Source organism: Mustelus asterias, chromosome 8 (assembly GCF_964213995.1).
Source record: "Mustelus asterias chromosome 8, sMusAst1.hap1.1, whole genome shotgun sequence".
NCBI lineage: Eukaryota > Metazoa > Chordata > Chondrichthyes > Carcharhiniformes > Triakidae > Mustelus > Mustelus asterias.
This window is the reverse complement of record NC_135808.1, coordinates 110,481,718-110,506,943: the sequence shown is the minus strand read 5'-3', so window position 1 is coordinate 110,506,943 and position 25,226 is coordinate 110,481,718. Positions and strand designations below refer to the sequence as shown.

At 41.9% G+C, this 25,226-nt stretch overlaps 1 protein-coding gene across 2 annotated transcripts; it reads left to right on the top strand.

Moving 5' to 3' along the window:
- The first annotated feature begins 4,048 nt into the window (after positions 1–4,048).
- LOC144497958 (diencephalon/mesencephalon homeobox protein 1-like) lies at positions 4,049–16,910 on the top strand. 2 transcript variants are annotated; one of them, XM_078219427.1, is made up of 4 exons: positions 4,049–4,202; positions 9,649–9,827; positions 11,553–11,907; positions 16,504–16,910. In XM_078219427.1, exons 1-4 carry the CDS (start codon positions 4,049–4,051, stop codon positions 16,908–16,910), a joined length of 1,095 nt encoding a protein of 364 aa, XP_078075553.1. The 2 variants fall into 2 exon arrangements, with proteins under 2 accessions (XP_078075553.1, XP_078075552.1); XM_078219426.1 differs by having other exon boundaries at positions 9,613–9,827.
- Positions 16,911–25,226: the final 8,316 nt, after the last annotated feature.

Below are 25,226 nucleotides of genomic sequence, written 5' to 3'. Positions count from 1 at the left end.
ATTCTTGTCTGAGTCAGAAGGTGGAAGATTCAAGCCTCACTCTAGAGACCTGAGCACAAAAATCTAGGCTGACATTCTATTCCAGTACAGAGGGAGTGCTGTACTGTTGGGGATGCTGCCATTCAGATGAGAAATTAAATCAAAATAGATATAAAAGATTCCTTGGTTCTATTTCAAAGAAAATTAAAGGAGTCCTCATTGATTCCTTGGCCAATGGCCCTCAAATCATTAAGATGATTATCTCGTCATTATCACATTAGTGTTTGTGATATTATACCATGTGCAAACTAGCTGCCAATTTTCCCATATACAACACTTGAAAAGTACTTCATCAGTTGTAACTGCTTTGCAATGTCTTGAGTTTGTGAAGGGTGTTGTATAAATCCAAATCTTTCTTTCATAACATCCTTCCTAAAGTGTGGTGTTCAGAAGTGGCTACAATACTGCAGGTGAGCCTCAACAGCATTCTATAAAAGTTTAGCATCATTTTCTTGCCTTTATACTCTTGCCTATATTTATACGATCAAGGATCCCATACATGTCTTTTTCGCAGCCTTCTCAACTCATCCTATCACCTTCAAACATTATGGCTGGGATTTTCTGACGCTGCCATGGCAGGACCCACACTGGGGGATGCGGCAGCCAAGGGCCCATTGACTTTTGGCAGGACAGGATGATCCCAGCGACAAGCAAGGCCCAAAAATCCTGCCCTATGTACATACACCCACAAGTCTCTTAGCTCCTCCACTCACTTTAAAATATTCTTCATCTTTAAAGAAAGGTTTAAAGGAAAAACTCTTGTTAGGCACTCTAAGGGGCTGAAATTAGTTTCCTGCGGTGTGATATGCCATCAAACTAGAAGGGCAAGGAATAAGGACTGTCGTAAATTCATCCTTGCCTCATCATCATCATGGAGGTGAAATGTAGGCAATAATTAAACACTTCCATGCAACTCCTCTCTCGAGGCCAAACCAATTGGGCAGCGCTGAGAGCCAGAAGAACATCTGAGGGGATGGGAAGAAGCAATTGGCTGGGAGGAGGGGTTCAGGAGGTTGTGGAGTGAGGGGTGAGGCTGGGCAAACAGCAGCCTGCAGTTGTTTGGTGGACATACTCTCTTCCACCTTCTTCCCTCAAGAAAAAGATACAAAAGTCTGAGGTCACATACCAACCGACTCAAGAACAACTTCTTCCCTGCTGCCATCAGACTTTTGAATGGACCTACCTTATATAAAGTTGATCTTTCTCTACACCCTAACTATGACTGTAACACTACGTTCTGCACCCTCTCCTATCCTTCCCTTTGTATGGTATGCTTTGCCTGTATAATGCACAAGAAACAATACTTTTCACTGTATACCAATACATGAGACAATAATAAATCAGATAAAAGTATGTAGCATCTAACCAATATGTAGCTAGTCAAAGCAAGTAATCAATATTACCAGAAAGACAAGCTTTATAATAGATAGGAAAAAGTTTGGAACATTTTACAGAGCATTTAACTTCAATGTAATGGCCTAACATGACATGACCAGTCAGCTACATTATTGATGGTGGAACCTACAAGGACTGTAACAAAGAGAGGATGTCTGCAGGCAACAGCTTACTTTGCTTTTAGAGTCAGGAGAGTTTGTAGCTTTGTTATTAATCAACAACAATGCCTCTTGTCTCTTGTCTCTTGTTGGAACTGATCAAGAATGCAAGTTGTTGTGAGGAGATTCCTTCTGAATTAGGTGTCTGTAAGAACACCTTTTAGGGCAGGACTATCTATGCTACAACCATTGGGCCACATAAAGCCTCTAAACTGTAAGTCTGACCCTGAGTCCAGCTCGATCCTATTCATGCTTATATTTACTGTTCTTTGCATTGTCTTGTTTGGAATTTGAAAAGGTGGTTATTAGCACTTATGCTATTATTAAAACTAACGTTTTGGGAATCTGGATTTAAATTGTGTATGTGACCCCTGAGATTTAATATTACATGCTGTAGCAGCCCAAAAAGACTAAAAAATGATGTTATCCCTTGTCCAGAGAGTTCACTGATTGGATCATTAAATTGAGGAGCGAGTAAAGGTTATAATGATACGGAGCTGAGTGAATAATTTCACTCTTGTCCTGAGTGTGAAGTGGATTGCATAATTTTAATGTAAATTACAAAAAAAAGGATATGATAGAATTTTTAAACTCTTATCAAGTTAATAAAGAGCTGGTTAGTGCTGTGAGTTAGAACATTCATCTTTGGACCTCGAACTAAAACCTCGGCAGACTAATCAGTTAAAATTCACCTCTCTGTAAGAATTATAAAACTTGTTAGCAAAATTATTTAGTGGCATCAGCATTTCAGTTTCAAGTGGACATGATCAGCCAGGCCAAACCTAGCCACAATCCGATAGAAATCAACTCCAAATTGGAGCCCCAATTCGGAGATTTTAAGAATAGATCTCGTGAGAATTAAAATGTAATACACCGGAACTCTACCACCTCGCCCACCTCGGAATCGGCACGGCCAGTAGTCCAACAACGGAAATCTCCAATGACCTCAGGCAGGAATTTCCGGCCTCGCTCGAGTGAAGCCGTGAAATCCCATCAAGTTTGAGTAAAGGATATTTCCTGAGAGTGGGCACCAATGTGTGTTGTTGGGGCAATGTAGATGTTAGTTTATGTTGCCTTGTGCTATTGTTGCCCTGGAAGCACATTTTCCCTGATGTTTAGAATGCAGTAAGAGTTTTAACAACACCAGGTTAAAGTCCAACAGGTTTATTTGGTAGCAAATGCCATTAGCTTTCGGAGCGCTGCTCCTTTGTCAGATGGACTGGATATCTGCTCTCAAACAGGGCATACAGAGACCAAAATCAAGTTACAGAATACTGATTAGAATGCAAATCTCTACAGCATTCTAATCAGTATTCTGTAACTTGATTTTGTGTCTCTGTATGCCCTGTTTGAGAGCAGATATCCACTCCATCTGACGAAGGAGCAGCGCTCCGAAAGCTAATGGCATTTGCTACCAAATAAACCTGTTGGACTTTAACCTGGTGTTGTTAAAACTCTTACTGTGTTTACCCCAGTCCAACGCCGGCATCTCCACATCATGTTTAGAACGCAATCATGGCAATGTTCTAGTCTCAATTCCAGCATTATGTACTTGTTTGACACAAAAATACATGAAAAAGAAAGCATTAAGTAATTAAAAATTAAGTATGAAAGGAACATTCCAAATGTTCTATCAAAAATAGGGAGTGTTTAGCTGGTTAACATGTTGATGCATGCTACCTTTGTATATATGATTTACAGATTATCTGAATTTAAGGCATTTTGTTGATTAGGGCCTCTGAATTATGTTGCCATTTGCTTTACTTGCTATTAGGTGAGGGGGAAAGAACTGACCTTTATTTCCTTTCCAGGTGCTGCTTCATCCAAACCAGCCAAATATGAAACATATGAACCCGAGTGGAAATAGAACTTCTTCATTTTCATCAAATTGAGATCCTATTTATTGAGAATTTCACTTCTTAGCCTCTTATTTAAAATTTGGTTAAGAACCCTGAGTAGAATATCTTCACACACTGTTCTGGTCACATGGTAACAATGGCACCCAGCATGGGCCATGTGAAATACATGTCCACTGACTTGCCAGGTTTTAATCACATATTCAATTCAATAGTTATTAAGCAAATAACTAATTGCTTGACTTTTAAATGGCAAGAAGTAGCTTCTTAAAATGCTTCGGGTGTTACATGAATTGAAGGTATATTGACTGATATTAATGGATATCTAACTGATTAAAATAACAAGGAATTGTGTTAACACATTTGTTTGTATGGAATTCCTTGGTCTGCTATGTATTGCTGATATTGACACCATGATATCAACCCTAAAGTTATACCATGAATACAAAATCATCTTGAATATAATATATTCCCCATGGATGCCATATCAAGCAAACCAAGCAATTAGATCATAAATTGTACTTGGTGCATTGAGTCTAAAATTCTAGCCATTCTTTGATGACTCTGTATATTTGCTGTTTCTCCCAGAGATTTGCAGCCATGCAGCACTATGGGGTCAATGGTTACTCTCTTCATGCCATGAACTCTCTGAGTGCAATGTATAATCTCCACCAGCAAGCAGCACAACAGGCCCAGCATGCTCCTGACTATAGACCATCTGTCCACGCACTGACTCTGGCTGAGAGGCTGGCTGGTAAGATACTAATGTCATTTTTCATTGTGTAGCAAAGTTGAGTTTTTATTTTCTCTTTTTCTGAATACACTTATGCTGGATTCACAAAGTCAATGCAAAGTTGTCAAATTTGTGAATGATAACAAACAAGGGGTGGCAGCAATATCAGAAGAAGCAGCTTCGGAATTACAGACTGAGTTGGATAAAATGTGGGCAGAAAATTAGCAAGCAAAATCTAACATGGAAGATTAAAGTTCTGCATGTAGGAAAGAAAATCAAGCAAGACGTTGAAATAAATAGGGACAATGCAAAAAACATATAGGCACAACATGCCTCATGAATGCAGATCAACAAAATTAACAGAATACAGAACACAGAAAATAGCTAAATCAGTAGATCACAGGAAGTCCTGTAGTACTCCAAGTCAGACTGTCCCTTGAGTATAAATTCAGTTATAAGTAATTGGATGTGAAAGAAATATTAAAACACTGAAGAGACATAGGGTGATGTTTACTGTCAAAGGCCTGAGTTAATGAAGAAAGTCTGAAGAAAACCTGGCTCCACAGAACTGAAAAGGAGGCACCTGAGAGATGATCCTATACAGATACCTGAGATAGTTAAGAGAATTTGACAAATCTATGAGAGGGGTCAATACCAACATAGAATCAAAATTTAAACTTAAACCTTTAACTTTATTAAACTTCCCTAATAGAAAATCCCTAAAATCAAAAGAAAGGTACACTTTAAAACAAAGCCATGATGGTTTCTGGTCATGTGCAAGGTCAAATCATACTTAAGACAAAGTACTTTTGCATGTTACAAGAAAATAGCCCTCAGAAAAACAAGACATAGACATTAAGCTCAGTTAAACAAAAGCTGTTATCAGAGCGGCCAAAAGTTCATTGGGGAAGTAGATGGTGGATAGCTGTACGAGCAATAGCAAAATCATTTTCAGCTATCCTAGAAAACCAAGAGCCATTAAGGATTACATAAAACATTGAAGGGTTTCTTAGGGCAGATTAAGATGGACTTCCAGGATGTGGTATAGGTTTTAAATTACTATTTAAATGATTATTTTTCACTCCAGCACATGATTCTCCATAACGCAATGCACCATTGACTCTAAAGTTGAACATCTCAAAATGGATGTGGACATAGTCTTGTATAGAAAAAGCAGTCTCAAAACAGATTGGGCTGTTGTACAGCAGGTCCACTATTGCCTGCTTTATGCCGCCATTAAAGTTACTTTTTATCCCCACCATCAAAGAGAATAGGAGAGATTCTCAACATGGTCTCTGGAAAAGGAGGCTATGGCTTATCAATTGGTTGAATTTTGAGGAGTTTATTAAGTAGAAAAATGAAGGTAGCCCAGTTGGATTTTCAACAAAGTTTTGACATGATGCCACAGAATAGGCTACTCAGAAATAGTGCAGTTGGTAGGGGAACTTGTGTTAAATAAGGAATTAGTTACATTCTCATAAGCAACAGTTTATGGTAGAGATTATCCATGGAGAGCAGCATGGATTGGTGCTAAGACCATTGATGGTCATAATCATTATTAATGCTTTGATGAAGACTGATTGTAACTGCCCACAAGTTCATAACTGATAAAAAGATTTGAAAAAGTATTGAAACTTTGCATGAGAAGAAACTATGACAATCAGATCTAGATGGGATAGGACATGTGTCAGGAAAATGTTATTTAATATAAGTAAAAGTATTTACTCAATGGATCGGGCTCATATCAAGCAGGTGATTACCATACATAGTTCTGAGCTGAAGTCTGTTTAAGGATAAAGAAGTCTTACATGTCACAGTCCAGGAATGTATAAAGATTCATAACCAGTGCCATGAGCCAAACAGTATGAGGAGATATGATTAGTGTGGCCAAATATAAAACCAAAAAAAGCATTCTACAGTTATATAAAAGGCATTTTCCAGACACATTCCCCATCCCATCTAGATCTGATTGTCATTGGAACAAGCTTGCTGATCCAGCTGGTCTTTTCTTGTTAGTTGTATATGGAGAGACTAAACTCAGAATATTGCTTTAAGTTAACCAGCAACAGCTGGGAAAAATGACACAGATTCAAACTAATAAGAGGTACATTTACAAAATTGTTCCTTGCACAAGAAGTGATCAACATACAGAATAGACTTCTGGGAAAAGAAGCAGAGATGAAAACACTGGAATTAATCAAGAAATAATCCAATAATGAAATATTGAGGGACTAGTATCTCTCTGGGTAGATGAACTCAATGGCTATAATAGTCTTCCTCATCTAGAATTACCACATGAATTGCAATTCGAGTTGAACGAGTCATGACTGCAAAACTGATTTTAATTTTTAGAAGTGGCAGCAAGTGGGTGGTAGATGATCAGCTGACTGTTTGTACACCCCATGACAATTTCCTTTCAGCCCCTTTTGCAGGGGACAAAGGCATGTATGAGGATTTCATTGGCATTTGGGCAGAGGTAGGAGTAGAGACAGGCAATGTTAATGAAGGTGAATGCAGGTGGGTCTTTGAGATGGAAAAGGTATGGAATTGGAAGCTCTATTCTGAATTGTACATGATACTTAAGGTTGTGAACAGCCTGGTTCAGACTGACAAGGATAAAGGATTGCAGTTGGTAACAAGGCTATGGTGTTTGTAGCAGGGCTGAAGCACAGGAGTGGATGAACAAATGACTCATTCAAGTTTAGATATTGGACAGTTGGACAGTTCATGTGCAGAGGAAGATGGTGAGCAGCTAGAACTGGAATCAGCATTAGAGTTTGAAGTTGACCCCATGTTGGTAGATGATGGTGCCAAGTGCAGCCTATGGGAGGGAAAAGAAAGAGCCAAGGATGATAGGAGATGCCACTGGTAGTCACACTTGCTGTAATCAGACAGGTAAGAATGGAACCAATGAATGGACAATAGAGAAAGAGACATTAAAGGAGGATGGCGTGATCAACCTTTTTGAAAATGGAGGTCAAAGAGGAAGAGGCAAAATAATGCAACACAGTCACAGGACATTTAATTCACAAAATTGGTTAGAGCTATGAAAGAAGTGGAAAGTAAAAAAAAGTACTTGGAGTACTTGGAGAAAATACTTGGAGAAATTCAAATAGAATTCAATAGATCTGGAAGGTGCCAATTAAGTCCATTGCTTTAGAGATGAAAGGGAATTTTGAGGGCAAATATGTCAAAGAGTACAGTGATGCAAAACCATTTGAAAGAGAGGGGGAAATGTCTGAAGGGGGGAAACTTATAATGCCAGCTAATATGGAGCAAGGGAAGGAAGGTGTTTGGTCAGAACTTTGGTGGGAATTATATCGAGGAAACATAGTTAAATAAATTTCCATCGGGCAGGAAGGAGTGGAGAGAAACTAGAGATAGATTATGTAGGTAGAGAGATGATAGTTCAGGGCTAAAGTGCAGTTGGGGATGGGGTGAGTTTTAGCTTAGTTGGCAAATAGAGAAAGGAGAAAAGCAGAAGCAGCTGAATGGATGAACTCTACCAGGACAAAAAATGCATTCATTCTTCACACATTGTTAGAGATGAGTGTGGAAGAAGCAGCAAATAGGGAAAATCTGGTAACGAGAAACCCAGGAATATCTTTGCCTTATAGACACCTATTTATGTTTAATACATGGGTAACTCTCATGGCAACTGATGTGTGATGTTCCCTACACAGCAACTGTGCCAGAGGAACAAATGCAGAAGCCATGGAGTGGAGATTTGAAGCTTTTTCCTGATCAGTCTAGGCACTGAGCTTGTCTGTAAATTTTATTGTGAATGTATTAAATTAGGATCCCTTTTGCATGTCTGGGTGAATGTTGATGGGGCAATGACATTATTCAAAGGAGGGTAGGAATGATTTTCTGTGTCCTGGCCAACATAGCACTCCCCCACACCTCTACCCCACCATGTCAAAATGACCAAAAGAGATGATTATTAATCTTTCATCTAATTTATATCATCCTACAAGGCAAAGATATTTGTCACTGGAAACCAATACGTCCATTCCACACTTAACAAGATGTGCTCTATTATGTGCACCATTGAGAAATCTTGAAGGGAAGGGGCCTGAGAAATATACAAGAAAATTGTTTCTCACCCACAAGGCAGAATAACGACCATTGTCATTCCACGCACCCCACCCCCCCCCCCCCCCCATGTTCCATAGAAGGATCAATGCAATGCATAAACGTCAACTTACAGAAATGAAGAGCTTCACCCCCAGATGTAATAAAATTTCCTCAGACAACACAGTGGCACAATGGTTAGCACTGCTGTCTCACAGCACCAGGGGACGGGGTTCAATTCCGGCCTCGGGTGTTTGTCTGTGTGGAGTTTGCACATCCTCCCCGTGTCTGCATGGGTTTCCCCTGGGTGCTCTTGTTTCCTCCCACAGTCCAAAGATGTGCAGGTTAGGTGGATGGCCGTGCTAAATTGTTCCTTAGTATCCCAAGATGTCTAGGTTAGATGGATTAGCCATGGTAAATGTGCAGGATTACAGGGATAGGGCGGGGGAGAGGGCCTGGGTGAGTCAGAGAGTCGGTGCAGACTCGATGGGCCAAAAAGGCCTCCTTCTGCATTGAAGGGATTCTATGATTCTAATTTATCCCCAAGATATTATTGACTGAAAAGCTGTTAATAGTGATTTGAATGTTCGACAAAAGCAACTCCTGCTGCTGATCCTTACTCAACTTTGTCACTGGTCTTACTGTGAACAATAATCAATTCTCAATGGAAAGAATTTCAAACTCAATTCTTTTGAGTATAACATTACCATAACCAGTCAATCAAGCTGATCAAATATTCATAGATCATCGAATCATAGAATCCCTACAGTGCAGAAGGAGGCATTCAGCCCATCGAGTCTGCACTGATAACAATCCCACCCAGGCCCTATCCCCGTAACCCCACATATTTACCCCACTAATCCCTTTAACCTACTCATCCCAAGACACTAAGGGACAATTTAGCATGGCCAATCAACTTAACCCACATATGTTTGGAAAGTGGGAGGAAACCGGAGCACCCGGGAGGAAACCCACGCAGGCACAGAGAGAACATGCAAACTCCACACAGACAGTGACCCAAGCCGGGAATCGAACCCAGGTCCCTGGTGCTGTGAGGCAGCAGTGTTAACCACTGTGCCAGCATGCCGCCCATAAGCCACTTTATGAGGCCAGTAAGTTTTAAAAGTGGGTGGTGAATGGATATGAGACCCCCAACAAGATGAGAGGGGAAGGTTGAGCACAAGTCAATTGTAGGGCAGCTTTTGTGCATCTGCTGTGCAGAAGTTGCAATTTATGAGTTTGTTGCTAATGGCACAAGGATTGAGGTGACATCATCACAAACCCGCTGAATGACAGAAGGATTAGCAATTGACGAGGATGTTTGTGAAAGTTGTTCCTTTCCCAATAATTAAACTAGATGTGTTTTTATTTTCCAACGGCTGTGCATTTCAAGATATTATCCTCGAGGCAAGGTATGGGTCCCAGCACCGTAAACAACGTCGGAGTCGGACAGCCTTCACCGCCCAGCAGTTGGAGGCTCTGGAGAAGACATTCCAGAAAACTCACTATCCAGATGTAGTGATGAGGGAAAGGTTGGCCATGTGCACCAACCTGCCTGAGGCTAGAGTGCAGGTACAAGATATCCCCTCCCTTGCCTTCCCCGTCAGTCATCTATCACAAAATCCATGGCTCATTAGCTGCTTAGATAGCTAGTTATGCTCTATCCAATTTTGTTATCTGTAATCTCTTCAGTTTTTACTGGGCTTTGCATGGCGGCTATACTTCTGGCATTGTGTAATGAAACCAATGTCATTGCAATGTCCATGGGAATACCTTAGGAGTTATATTCCATTCTTCTTGTACTCTCTCTGGTCCAAAGGCAATTTTCACCATACCAACACTGGTTAGAACTGGATTGTTACAGAATCACAGGATAGTTACAAGCACAGAAGGGAGCCATTCCGCCAATTGTGTCCATGGTAACCCTCATCAGGAGCAATTCAACTTGTGCCACTCCTCTGTATTTTTCCTGTAGCTCTGCGCATTTCTCTCTTTCAAATGATCCAATTCTCTTTCAAATGCTTTGATTAAACCTGCCTCCACCACGCTCTCAGGCAGTGCATTCCAGATACTAACCACCCACTGTGTAAAATTGCTTTTCCTCACGTCACCATTACTTCTTCTGCCAGCTACCTTAAATCTATGTCCTCTGGTTCTCAATCCTTCCATCAATGGGAACAAATTCGCCCTTTATACTCTGTCCAGATCTGCCATGAATTTAACACTGAAAATCTCCTCTCAACCTTCACTTCTCCAAGGAAAACAGTCCCAACTTCCCCAATCTACCTTCATAACTGAAGCTCCTCATTCTTGGAGCCATTCTCGTGAATCTTTTCTGTGTTCTACCGAATGCCCTCACATCCTTCCTAAAGTGTGGTGCCCAAAACTTGATGCAATACTTCAGTTGAGGCGAACCCCGTGTTTTATCTCGGTTTAACCTGCTTGCTTTTGAACTCCATGCCCCTACTTATAAAGCTCAGAGTGCCACATAATTTATTAACCACTTTCCCAATCTGTCCTGCCACCTTCAACCATTTATATACCCAGGTCCCGCACCCCCATTAGAAATGTACCTTTTAATTTATAGGTGGCACAGTGGTTAACACTGCTACCTCACAGCGTCAGTGACCCGGCTTGTGTCACTGTCTGTGAGGAGTCTGCACGTTCTCCCCGTGTCTGCGTGGGTTTCCTCTGAGTGCTCTGGTTTCCTCCCACAGTCCAAAAGAAATGCTGGTTAGGCCTCTTTTAGGGCAAACCAAATAAACCAACACAAATTAACTCAGGGATAAAGTAAAAGGGGCAGCTCCCCAAAAGGAGGGGGAACAGCCCGAACAGAACAGAAGTACAAAGGAAACTTAAAACATCAAATCATAATGTGATTATCGGGGTCTATAATGCACCCCAGCCCCTGCGGTGCCCAGTGGGCGTGGAAGGACATGCTGGTTAGGTGCATTGGCTGTGCTAAATTCTCCCTCAGTGTACCCCAACAGTGTATGGCGACTAGAGGATTTTCACAGTAACTTCATTGCAGTATTAATGTAAGCCTACTTGTGACACTAATAAATAAACTAAGCTATATTGACTCTTCCTTGACTATATTGTATTCTTCCCACTGAAATGAATCACTTCCGTCCACACATTAAAATTCATCTGTCACTTGTCCATCAACCATCAGTCCTTTTCCTTTTCCAGTTCCCCCGCTATCCTCCCCAGTGTTCACAATGTTTCCAAGTGTTTGAAATGTCATAGCAAGGTCAAGGATGGTCACCCTTTCTTCTTTGAATGTTGAATGCTCAGGTGTGGTTCAAAAACCGGCGCGCCAAGTTTCGGAAGAAGCAGCGCAGCCTGCAGAAGGAGCAGCTGCAGAAGCAGAAAGAGGCCGAGATGAGCCAGGACGAAGCGAAGGCGGAGAAAGCAGCCACCGAGACACAGGGCTGCTCGGAGGTCAGCGAGCCACGCAGCGCTGGCGGCGAGCCCGTTAACATCGAATTAAATGTCACGTCGGCCGAGCAGTCAGACAGTGAATCGTCGGCAGAGGAACAGATGGACCGGGAGCGAGAGTTTAAATCACCCGCGGAGGAGTTCAAACAGGAGAAGAGCTGTAGCCCTGAGAGCAAGGCACCGACCTGTAAACGGGGGAGCCCCAAATCCGGTAAATGGGAGCTTGCTGCTCTAACTGGGGGGAGGGGGAGGGGGAGGGGGGATTGATCGTGCCTTTATGATTCAATCCAACCTTACAAAGTTTATCATTTCATTATTGTCACTTTAACTTTCAACATTTGAAATATTTGGAAATTTCCGCATCTGAGATGCTGCCAATGCTGCCAAAGTCAACGCAAATTGCAACCCCCAATTCCGCTTGTCCATTCACTTCAAACTGGATTCCAAAACCCTAGGGCTAGCTCCGAATCCACTAAAGGAATCCCCTCAAAATCAAATGCTCGGGGATCCATGTTCGGACTGTTTAAAGATGTGTTAATTCCAACACATGATGTAAAGCTCCCGTCTCTCTCTCATTCGAACCTGTCTGTATTCCAGTCCCCAAACCGCTTGTCTTTCGAAGCCATTGCCATTTGAAACACAGAGCGTAATCTCACACTAGAATTCACCCAAATCCTGAAGGTTGGTTGTCACTCCGCCCTTACTAGTCCTGAAGTTGCCTATGATTCAAGTCATCTGGATTCCAGATGTTACTCTTATTTGTCACTCAAATTTAGATTGCAGTTCTGGAGCTGCCTGTGGCGAATTCCAGCACACCTCGTATCCCTCATTAGATAAATGGTTTACTGTTGATAAAGTATTTTCCCCTTTCAAATCATCCCAAATTGTCACGAATCCTCTTTCTGACCAATAAACAGCCGCAGCGAATCTGAAAGGAGCTGTTCAGATCTGGCAAAACACCATAGGGCGCAATTTCAAAGTCTGCGGATGATACGGGACTTTGGGAAGTATTGTGAACTGTGAGGAGGACAGTGTAGAATTCCAAAAGGGCATAGACAAATTGGTGGAGTGGGCAGATAGGTGGCAGATAAAATTCCATGTGCAGAAATGTGAAGTGATACATTTTGGTAGGAAGACATAGAGAGACAATATGAAATAAATGATACAACTCTAAATGAGGTGCAGAGAGACCTGAGTGTATATGTGCATACGTTATTGAAGTGGAGTTGCCGGCACTGAACTGGGGACAGTAAGTAGTCTCACAGCAACAGGTTAAAGTCCAACAGGTTTATTTGGTAGCACGAGCTTTCAGAGCGCTGTCCCTTCATCAGGTGAAAGCTCTGCTACCATATAAACCTGTTGGACTTTAACCTGGTGTTGTGAGATAACTTACTGTACATTATTGAAAACATTGAAGGTGGCAGGACAGGTTAAGAGCGTATTTAATAAAGCATATAGAATCCTTGGATTAATTAATAAGGGAACAGAGTACAAGAGCAGGGAGGTTATGTTAAACTTGTATAAAACATTAGTTCAGCCTGGCCACCACACTTTAAGAATGTGAACGCATTGGAGAGAGTGCAAAAAAGATTAGAATCCATAGAACCATAGAATTCCTACATTGCAGAAGGAGGCCATTCAGCCCATTGAGTCTGCACCGACTCTCTGAAAGAGCATCCCAACCTCCCCTCTAACCCCGTAACTCCACACATTTACCATGGCTAATCCACCTAACCTGCACACCTAACCACCCTGGTTAGCACTGCACAGCTCCAGGGACCTGGGTTTGATTTCCGACTTGGGTCACTGTCTGTGTGGAGTTTGCACATTCTCCTTGTGTCTGCGTGGGTTTCCTCCCACAGTCCAAAGATGTGTGGGTTAGGTCGATTGGCCATGGTGTCCTTAGTGTCCTGAGCTGTGTGGGTTAGAGAGATTAGCGGGTAAATATGTAGGGATATGAGGGTATGGCCTGGGTGGGATTGTGGTCAGTGCAGACTCGATGGGCCCAATGGCCTCTTTCTGCACTGTAGGGTTTCTATAATTCTATGATCTTCACACTGTGGGAGGAAACCGGAGCACCCAGAGGAAACACATGTAGACATGGGGAGAACATGAAGCTCCACACAGTCACCCAAGGCTGGAATCAAACCCGGGTCCCTGACACTGTGAGGCATCAGTGCTAACCACTATGCCACCGTGCCACCCACTCCATTCACCAGAATGGTTCTAGGAATTAAGAATTTCAATTATGAAGATTGATTAGAGAAGTTGGGACTGTTTTCTTTAGGGAAAAGAAGGCTGAGAGATGTTTAAAACATGAAGGGTCTGGACAGATTAGATAGGGAGAAACTGTTCCCACTTGTAAAAGGATCACAAACAGATTTAAAGTAACTTTCTAAAGAAGCAAATGCGATAAGAGGGGAAGTTTGATGGAGGTGTACAAGATTATGACAGCTTGAGATAAAGTCGACCAGGAAAAGCTGTTCCAAATAGCTGGTTTAACATTTTAAGCAAGAAACACAGGGATGTGTGAGGCAGAACTTTTTAAGCAGGGAGAGATATTAACCTGAAACTTAGTGCCTACCAGGGCGCTGGAAAGGGAGACCTCAGTCATTTCAAAGGGAAATTGGATAGACTCTTGAGGGAAATAAATTTGAAGGGCTGGGAGGTGGAGGGTAGAGTGGCGGATGAGACTGATTATACTGCTGTACAGAAAGCCAGAATGGACTTGGTAGACCGAATAGCCTCCTTCTGTGCCGTAAAGATGGGGGCGGGGAAGAGAAGAAACTATTTATTTGTGTTGGCACAAACAAGGCTTAGCTCCCACTATAAGTCAGTAGAGAGCATAAGGGGAAGTATAAGCAGCAATGGGGGGGGGGGGGGGGGGAGAGAGAGATCGAGATATTAAAATGATCACAATTTGATTTGATTCGATTTATTATTGTCACATGTATTAGTAAACAGTGAAAAGTATTGTTTCTTGCGCGCTATACAGAACCAGGTTACCAGGAGACTGCCGCGTGCCTGTCCAGTAAAATCGATGTCTGAATTGGTGCCTGAACACAAACCGATTCATGTGCATCAGTAACTAAGGAAAACATGTTTGTTTGATGACTAATGTCCCCCGCATTGGTCTGACTTCCTTTGAATCAATGAATCCCTTGTAGTCTGAGTTCGGCAGCTTCTGTTGATTCCTTGTGGCCCCTGATTTGAAAGGCTCGGCACTTTAAAGGTTCAAAATCCACCCCACACCCCCTTAATGAATTGGAGGGGTGAAAAGACGTTTGGATGGGATTTTCCACTCAATCTCCTGGCGTCGGTGTCACATTGGTTTTGATCAGATAAAGCTCACATTTCCAGTGATTAGTTTTCTGACAGCTGGTCAGGTTTCAAATGCAGACAAGTAAAACCAGGCGCTGTCAGGACTGATGAACCCATTGTTTGACTGCAAGCTGATGTGATTTTGGCGCTTTACAGGTGTAGTTACCAGAGCAGCATTTGAATTAATTGCCTATCACTGTGGACCTGAGAGTGGAATGATTTAAACCCCTTTTCACCTGTACTTTGATTGAGGTCTGAGTGGCAATCCGTTCTGACAGCTGAGACTATACCAAAACCAAGGGTCACAGTCTGAGGATACAGGGTAGATTGTTTAGGACAGAGAGGAGGAGAACTTTCTTCACCCAGAGAGTGGTCAGCCTATGGAATTCACTACCACAGAAAGCAGTTGAGGCCAAAACATTGAATGTTTTCAAGAAGCAGATTTCACGTAGAACTTGAGACCAAGGAGATCAAAGGATATGGGGAGAAGGCGGGATCAGGCTATTGAGTTGGATGATCAGCCATGATGATAATGAATGTGTGAGCAGGCTAGAAGGGCCGAATGGCCTCCTCCTGCTCCTATTTTCTATGTACCTCCACGTGCTAATGAGCCTATCTGATACCGCAGCCTCCAGGGTCACTCACGAACCGCCCCCCCCCCCCCACCCCCACCTGTCAATCTGCATGGTTAAGTGCAGTGGGATGAAAGTCTCCTTTCCCCCACCCACCCATACCTGACTCGATGGCACATTCCGGCCCTTTCACATCTGGGGAGTGGGGTGGAGTTCATTCAGGTGACCAGGGAGAAAGTGTCTGAATTATAGACACACTGGAGTTCAACTGTCTCCCAACAGGTTTTCCCAGACTTTGACCACTCCAAGATAACTAGAAATGGCGTAAAATGTAGTTTTACTAAGGTGGCCCACATCTAAAGAACAAAGTAAAACAGAGTTGTGTGTTCCACCCAAATAGCAGCATAAAGGCAATATGGAAGGTCATAAATGTGCAAACTAACTCTTTTGGAAAACCAATTGATGAAGTTTTCTATTACCCCCAAGCCCTGGCAGTAAAGCAACACGCTGTTCCTAGAACCCAGGCCTAGGCCGACTTGCATTTTGGATGTTTTAAAGTTTGTTTATTTATTAGCGTCACAAGTAGGTTTGCATTAACACTGCAATTAAGTTACTGTGAAAATCCCCCAGTCGCCACACCCTTGTTCAGGGAGAATTTAGCATGGCCAATACAGGTCTTTCCGACTGTGGGAGGAAACCCACGCTGACACGGGGAGAACGTGCAGACTCCGCATAGACAGTGACCCAAGCCAGGAATCGAACCCTGGTCCCTGGCACTGTGAGGCAACTGTTAGTGTGCAACTACAGTTGAAATTGGAAAGTTGGGCAATGTTATTGTTTATATTTTAATCAGAAAAAAATAAATTCCTCCGTAACTTAGACATAAGCAACATTTTTCCCATTGTGTCTTACAGACTCGCCCATTAACACGACAGGGACGCCTGCATCGAGCAGCGGGAGTAACCTGGTACAAACCCACTCCTACTCCTCCTCTCCTCTCAGCCTGTTCCGGCTGCAGGAGCAGTTCCGTCAGCACATGGCAGCCACCAACAACCTCGTCCACTACTCCTCCTTTGACATGGGTAGCCCGCCGGCCATGCCATACCTGGGCATGAATATGAATGTGGCCCCCATCAGCTCTCTCCACTGCCAGTCCTACTACCAGTCGCTCTCGCATGCCCAGCAAGTGTGGTCCAGCCCCATCCTGCAGGCATCCGGCGCCCTGCCCAATCTCAACAGCAAAACCACGAGCATCGAGAACCTCCGGCTCCGAGCCAAGCAGCACGCCGCCTCGCTGGGACTGGACAGCCTATCAAACTGACTTTGACGGGCCCTGGCCACAGGCTGAGGAAGGAGGAACCTCTTTGGAAATGGAGACTTACCAACAACACCAAGATATTGCTGCGTTTAGGCCGAGTTAGATGTTGCTAGCTTTGTAAAAGATGCTTTAAAGTAACGTGCATAACATTTAATTGCATATCTATTTCCTATAATGACTAGGAGGAATCAAATAACTTTATACTCACACAGAAAAGCTGCATTCTCCCCCCCCCCCCCCATATCACTTTGTCCCAGTTTCAGATTAAATTAAACCCCACTACCAATCAGTTACAGTTTTCAGAATCCAACATGTAAAGGTTCAATTGCCCGAAACGCTCTTAAACCCTATTAGTGAGTTTTAAAACCAAGTGCCCCTTTGCAAGAAAACTGGTCCTAACGTGTCATTAGCAGCGTGAATTTAACACGCAGATCCCGGAAGCACCCCCCTCCTGACGAGGTAATCAGCACTTTGTTTTGCCCCAAGACTGTTCAAAACTAATGAACAAGGGGGAGAGGGAAAGAAAGTTGCTGACACTTGTTTTTCAACAGGGCGCCGACAATAAGATTCTCTATTAAAACAGGGTCATTTAAATATCTGTAGTTGAGACTTATCTCAATGACTAGGTGCACATGTTTCCGAGTGTCGCTTGTCCGCCCCAGATTCCGCCTGTTACCCACCTCCCTGACTGCAGAAGCAGTTAGTGAACAGCAGAGACTGAACACTACTCGTAGACTGGATCAGAGGTGAATCCGTGTTCCTCTGCAACTTCATCCCTGAACATTTTGACAAGACACAGCCGTACTTGAAATACGTTTCACGAAAGTCCTAAAATACCTTTACAAAATTAGAAATACACAGCGATGGACTCCCAACTGCCACAAATTCTGCTTGAGAAATTGTGCCCTCGGACCAGTTACACGCGCCAGAGAGGGACAGGGTAAGATTTGCAGTCCAGGGTTGCGACCGTTTACTAACATCAAGTTCAGAATTCCCTGTATTCCCGATCAAATTAACCACAAACCGGTACCCTTCAGAAACGAGAAGATTCTGGCAAGCCACGTCTAAATGTTTAAAGCCATGGGTTTAACCTGTTGTTTGGCTTATGTTGTTGAGGGGGAACCATCTCATTGCTTACACCCAGCGTCTTTCTACTGTTGATATCCACCTCTGGGCCGGAAATTATCAGCCCAGCTCATGATACAATTCGGTGAAACCAGTGAAATTAAAAAAAACTGGACCATCATTTTGACAATGATGCCCGAGGCTCTGAATACTTCAAGCACCGTACTTAATCAAAAAATTGCGCCAAATTAGCCGAATTTCTCGATCCGAACCCGGTGCTTGCAACAGAGCCATCTCTGCTACAGTACACGCTCCCAGTTGAGGTTTCCGACCGTTTTGGGTTGTCGAAATTAAAAACACAGCGACCAACATCACAGCCCAGGCCATCGCAACTTGTGTCGCAATTCACTGTTGTGTAAGGTGGGGAATTTGATGCCAATTTCACAGATGCAGTTCAAACAAAAACCAGATTGCGAACACATTACAGTTTCTGCTAAATATTGAAGTTCAAAGACCAGTTTACAAAGGGGAAGAGAGATGATTGTAGCAGCCACTTGCTTAGCAGGAGCCATTCTGTCTGAAGGTTGCAGCCACCTGAATCAATATTACTCTCCGGGTATGCTCAGTACTCCCCACCAAACCCCCTCTGTGGCGTTACCGTGATCTTGCAAAAACACCCGTGCGCATCTTTAAACCCAGCATTGACAATGTCACAACGACCTGTAGCGGATCAGACCAGTTAGCTCTAATTTAATCAAGTTCCGATACTATCTGTAAAGGGGCACGGTGCAAACTTGTAAGTGCAACCGGTTGAAGTGTCTTTCTCTGCAGCATAAACTTGAGGATTGGCCGCTCAATTGGGTGCAGCGCAGTTGGGTGTCCAGGATCTCAGGATTCCTCATACAATCAGCGAGAGTCCGTTGAGGTGTCTAGTCTGACTCTCATCGCCACAGATTGCTGAGCGTACACAACGCTGCTTCTGCCATGAATTGAGACAATAATGGGATTTGATAACAACGACAGTCAGGGAGAGCGAGTAGCCCTAGTTCCCAGTGACCATTCCCAACTCCTGGCAACTTTTTTGCATTCCAACAATTTCCACATGATAAAAATATAACATTTATACACTCATGTTATACACTCTGTTGCCCTCACTTAATCACAACTTCAGACAGATAGCCAAGTGGTCTTCCAATGCCTGAAATGCTACCAGGGCTTGATGGATTGAGTTATAAGGAGAGGCTGGATAGACTGGGACTTTTTTCTCTGGAGCGTAGGAGGCTGAGGGGTGACCTTATAGAGGTCTATAAAATAATGAGGGGCACAGATCAGCTAGATAGTCAATATCTTTTCCCAAAGGTAGGGGAGTCTAAAACTCGAGGGCATAGGTTTAAAGTGAGAGGGGAGAGATACAAAAGTGTCCAGAGGGCAATTTTTTCACACAGAGGGTGGTGAGTGCCTGGAACAAGCTGCCAGAGGTAGTAGTAGAGGCAGGTACAATTTTATCTTTTAAAAAGCATTTAGATAGTTACATGGGTACGATGGGTATAGAGGGATATGGGCCATATGCGGGCAATTGGGATTAGTTTAGGGGTTTAAAAAAAAAGGGAGGCATGGACAAGTTGGGCCGAAGGGCCTGTTTCCATGCTGCAAACCTCTATGACTCTATGACTCTATGAAATTGCGAAGCATCTGCATGGTTACCTGCAGCTAAAGGTTACTGTCATCATTCTATGCTAATAATGTTCATTAAGTCATCAATCTCAGCTCTAAAGGCATTATGACACAAATCATATCGTATAAATACATTGCTTGGACTTAACTTGCATTTATATAGCACCTATATATATATATATAGCAAAATTTGCCAAAACGTTTCACAGGAATGTAACCCGACTATTGAGTCATTGCAAGAGATATTAGAACATGCTTGCTCTAAGAGGTTTTAAGGAATATTTTATAGGACACGCAGTTGGGGAGGCAGACATTTATTGAGGAGGTGACAGAGGTTCAGGGTCAGGGTGGCTGTCAATGGTGGGGCAAATGATGTCAGGAAGGGACAAAAGGCCAGATATGGAGGCAGGCAGAGTTCTCAGAGGATGAAGGTAGGTTACAGAGGTAGGGAGGAGCGAGGCCGTGAAAGAATTTGAACAAAGAATACAGGTTTAGAGCTTAAGATTCTGGTGTCTTGGCAACAATGGACAATGGTAAACAGGACTTGGTGCAGGTTAGATTATGGACTGCAGAGTTGGTGATCTGTTTATGAAGCATGGAAGATGGGGGGTCGGACAAAAAGAAAAGAGAGGGTTTCAGCTGCAGCGGAGACCGGCCATTTTATGGAGCTGGGAGTCGGTGACCTTGGTAATGTGGCTATGTAGCCAGAAGGTCAGCTCAGGGTCCAATATGACAGGGAGTTAACAAACAGCCTGGCTCAGTATGGCTGGGAAAGAAAGAGGTAATGTTGCCCTCTTGGCTAGTTGCTACAATAATTATCAGAGATTATTTGCTGATGCACAATTTAATCATTTTTAATCTGAATGGAATCACTTAAAAACAAATGCGGAATCCTCTTTAAAGGTAGAGCGTAAAGTGGCACTGAAATCCATCTGCCTGTTAAGCAGCCAAATTATTCAAATTCTTTCCTCAAAGGCCATTGTGATCAATAGCACTCTTTCTTCTCACAATATTCAGTGGATCTGTGGCTACAATTTCTAACTTAAATGGTGCGGGACAATGATTTCACTTAAGATTGTCCCCAGTAAGACTCGTTTGAAAATTCTATCACTTGCAACATGAGCAACTACTCCATTAAGTGTAAAACATCACAAAAAATGTTGTCCATAGCCTAATATCATTCTTAAACTCATGACTTTTAAAGAAATAAAAGTTCTCAAAATGCTTTACCTATCACAAAAATACTAATAACATCAAGTTGCAGCTTCATGTTATTTTCTAACTATTCTACCCATTGAAATTCCTTGAATTGATGTTATCACATTTCTCTGAATTCCCTTTTCCCATATGTTGCTCTCTGACTGAAAGCATAACCACTGTTGAAAGTCTAATAGTGGATCACCTCCGAATCTCTGTGTCTATCATCACACAACCCCACCAATCATGACTGTATGCCAAAAATGGTGTTCAGACCATCCAATCAACAAGATCAGCCAATGTGATAGAATGGCAAGTGAGGGCAGCTGTTCAAGCCACCAATCCATCACTACTTATCACCTCACACAACGGATTGCTGCTGATAGTGGTCAAGATCCAAGATCCTCTGTGGGAATTGTAAAGTTCCCCACCTACATACCACAATGAGTCACAATGCACAAGGTGAAACACTAGTGCACCAATGTTTCTAATCATTTAACATCAGTAAAACCTACACATTCCGTTTTCAGTCTTTGCCCTTGTTTAGATTAAATTCACTATATTCATATACAGTAAAAAAAACTAGATTAGTTATTAGTTATTGTTAAATAACAATATTAGTGGACAAATATTTGTATGGCACTCTCTGCTATCCTAGTGGTGGAATTAACCCATTTAAAATAAATAGATTAATATATACATTAAAATAGTGGACAGAGAAATGTCAACCATTAAGCTAATAGTGCAAGAAGTATACTCTGGGTTATAATATTATTTTAATTAAGTGTTCTTCCAATTATCTGCTAGTAGATGACTCCAACATGCTTCAAAGATATTGTTTGGTATTTATTAAATGAACTAGCAACAGCATCTAGTGGCACAATGTAGAATCTTTTTACTGCATTAGTGAAAATTTAGGAAAATCTGCCAAGATCAAATACCAGTTGTTCTCTGTTCACTGGACTTTCTCACTGGCAAATATCAACTTATCTTAAAGAAGCTTCCTCTACAAAGACCGGGTGAAAGTAGTGAAGTGGAACACTGTCATTTCACCTCTTGTACCTGAACAGAAAACTAGCTCAGACTGGTCTTTTTGGTTCTGAGAACCATTTGAACTCTTATTAGCACTCAAAGGTATCCACAAAAGAATTAGTGAGAATGCTAGTGTATTTGATGTAAATCTGCTGAGGGCAGTATAGAGGGGGTTTTAGCTTGTATTTAATCCATGTTGAACCTGTCTCCAAAGTGCCCAATAGCAACGCTAAATTAAAGAAAATTCATTTGTAGCACTGATATTTCTGACTTTGATAAGTATAAATTCAGTTTCCAACACTGGCCATCTGAGCACTGGGATGTTCCCCTTTGAAAGCAGTTCTAGTAATACATTGCATCTTAAAATCTCAAATCATCTATTTTCATTGGCTACCCAGATAGAAAACAAACAAGAATAAATAACTGCCTTCATGAGTATGTTATCACTAAGTTCCAGTGACATCTAATCCTACCTCTGATGCCAGGAGGTTTGTTTGTGTTGTGGTCAATATTTTCCTGACTGTAGCTGTCCCTAACCTGACACTGAGCTACAGCCCACACAAAACAGTGATAGACAACACAGAACCTTCAGAAAAAATGCTCTTTCTACTCATTGCTGGGGGGGGGGGTGAGTGGCTGAGTCAATCTATGGTGGAGGAAGGATATAACAGTAACCACATCGGTATGTAACCAGTTCCTACAGTAATAGAAATGTGAATCAAGTAATGAGAAGTTATTTGTAAAATACCTGTTGTACAGATGAAATCATTTTTATTTACATTTTTCAAAAAAGTTAGTAAGATGTGAGCTTGATCCCCAGTGGGAATAGCCAGTGTTGTCTCTGAAATGTAAATACATGTCTGTCGTGTTCATGAGCTGTGTATTAAGTCAGTGTTGCCTTACCCAGATGGTGAGAAGAGTCTTTCCTATTTCTTTGTTCCTCAGTAATTGCCACAGTTCTGTAGAATGTTCAACAATAGACTACTCAAAGAACTCAGAGTCCTTAGCAATAGACTATATTATTACATCAAAAATGCTATCGCCAATATTAACAACAAAGCATCTTAAATATAAATTTAAATCCCATCTCTTACTTTTGAGTCAGAGTTCACTATTTTAAAGGTTTTTCAGGGTAAGATGCATTACATGTTCTCCAATGCACAGCAATAAAGCAAGATCAAGTCCAATACCTTTCAATATTTGGAAAGGAAAAAAATCAATAGATTTGTTCAAGTCAGGAGGAAATACTTTTACAAAGATCCACAATTTCAACAACCTTCCGTTAGCCACACCATTGGAGGTAGATCATTTTGCAAGCTACCTTCAATGAGAAGAAAAAATTAAAACTGGGAGCTATTTAACAAGATAATTCACGCAGATGCTATCAAGTAGGAGCGGCATGGTGGCACAATGGTTAGCAATGCTGCTCAACAGTGCCAGGGACCCAGGTTCAATTCCCGGGTTGGGTCACTGTTTGTGTGGAGTCTGCACGCTCTCTCAGTGTCTGTGTGGGTTTCCTCTGGGTGTTCCGGTTTCCTCCCACAGTCTGAAAGACATGCCGGTTAGGTGCATTGGCCTTGCCAAATTCTCCCGCAGTGTACCCGAACAGGCATCAGAGTGTGGCGACTAGGAGATTTTCACAGTAACCTCACTGCAATGTTAATGTAAGCCTACCTGTGACACAAATAATTAAATAAATAAAGTAATAGTGTCCTTGAAAATGTCACAATCTGCCTGTTTTAGGAAGGATATAGAGGGAAATGTCAACCAAAGAAGTTAAACCAAACTGGAAGAAGAAATAATTTTATACTTTAGAACTCTGGAGTCATGGAGACATGACAATCAGTTCATCACTGATTTATAAAGGACTTGATCTGTTCACACTATGTTTCTTGAGTGAGGGACAGACAAGTATACTAATCAGTTGTGCACTCAACTCTTCCAGACAATATGGAACCAATGCCTGGGGTAAGAATGAAGGGTACAATTTATTATCCAGAAAGTTCAGATTTTACGAAATAAATTCACATCACATTGGCCCAAAGTATACATTAAACAGTCACCAATTACATTGAATAATTACTGTTTCCATGTTAAAGTTTTAGTGGGGCTGCTTGCCCTTGTAGAGATGGAGCAGCACATGGTTTGGCTTTGCGAAGTCTGCCACTACTTAATGCATTGCTGAATGTCAGATGTCATGGAGGGACTTTGGCAACATCTGTTTGGAGTCACATGGCTGTGATGCTAAGTCCAGCTCCTAGACATACCAAGATCTGGAGCAACAAAGGTGACAGATATCAAATCTACCAATTGGTGAGAAGATCGGGTAATGGAGAGCTTTAAATCCAATGAAAAAAAATAGGATTTATTTTGCACTGAAGGGAACAGAAGGATACTTTTGGCTCTAATTTGTACAATACAGAAAGAACAAACTTACATTATCCAGCACCTTTCATGTTCCCTCAATATCTCTAAATACTGCCTGGCCAATGCACTACTGTTAAAAGTTACTGTCGTTGTGTCAGCAAAGTAAGAATGAAATCTACCCTGATAAAGTAAACCAGCTTCTGCTAGGGAGATTTGGTAGTGCATCATTAGAGTCTCTGGGACATGTGTTCCATTTTCAACCTAAAAAGGAGTTTGATAATGTTTAGAAGAGAGGGACCTCCCCATTCAAACACTGATCTTCCTTTATTGCCTGTGTATCAGATGGTCTGTTACTCTGCATCAAAAGATAAGAATGAATAAATAACATTCAAAGTTAGCATTAGTAATTTTCATCTGGACCATATCTACACTAAGATTGAAATTCAAAAATGCCAATGACTCTGGGCACTTTTCAAAACACTAATTGTGAATTGTTTGATTTTTGTAAATAACTAAGTTGCCAATGATAATTTAGTAAGTGAACTGTAGTATGTATTGCCGCTGAAGGAGTTTGTCTCTTGCGAAAAGGGAAAGTGCAAAGCAATTATTTAAAATAAAAATAAAAGTGAGTGAATTCCATTAAGTGTATTGTGCTACGTGGCCTTGTAAAATGTTTCATTATAAAGAGCTTCTGCAGCTAATTAGATAAACTGCACTTTGTGAAGGTCACTTAAAATATTTTTCAAAAAAAAGGAACTTTTCGTTTGTGTGTATGTAATGTATAATTAACGTAATCAAGGGCTGAACTCTAGCCATTCATTTGCAAATGTTCCTTCATAGGCCCATGTTTCCAGAGGTAAAATCTATGATTGCCTCAACCATCATAGTAAGGTCTGCAAGACCGCTTGTGCATCTGCTTGTTATGTTAAAAAAACACACAGAATGTAAAAAAACCTCAAATGTTGAGAAATTTTGTGGACATGT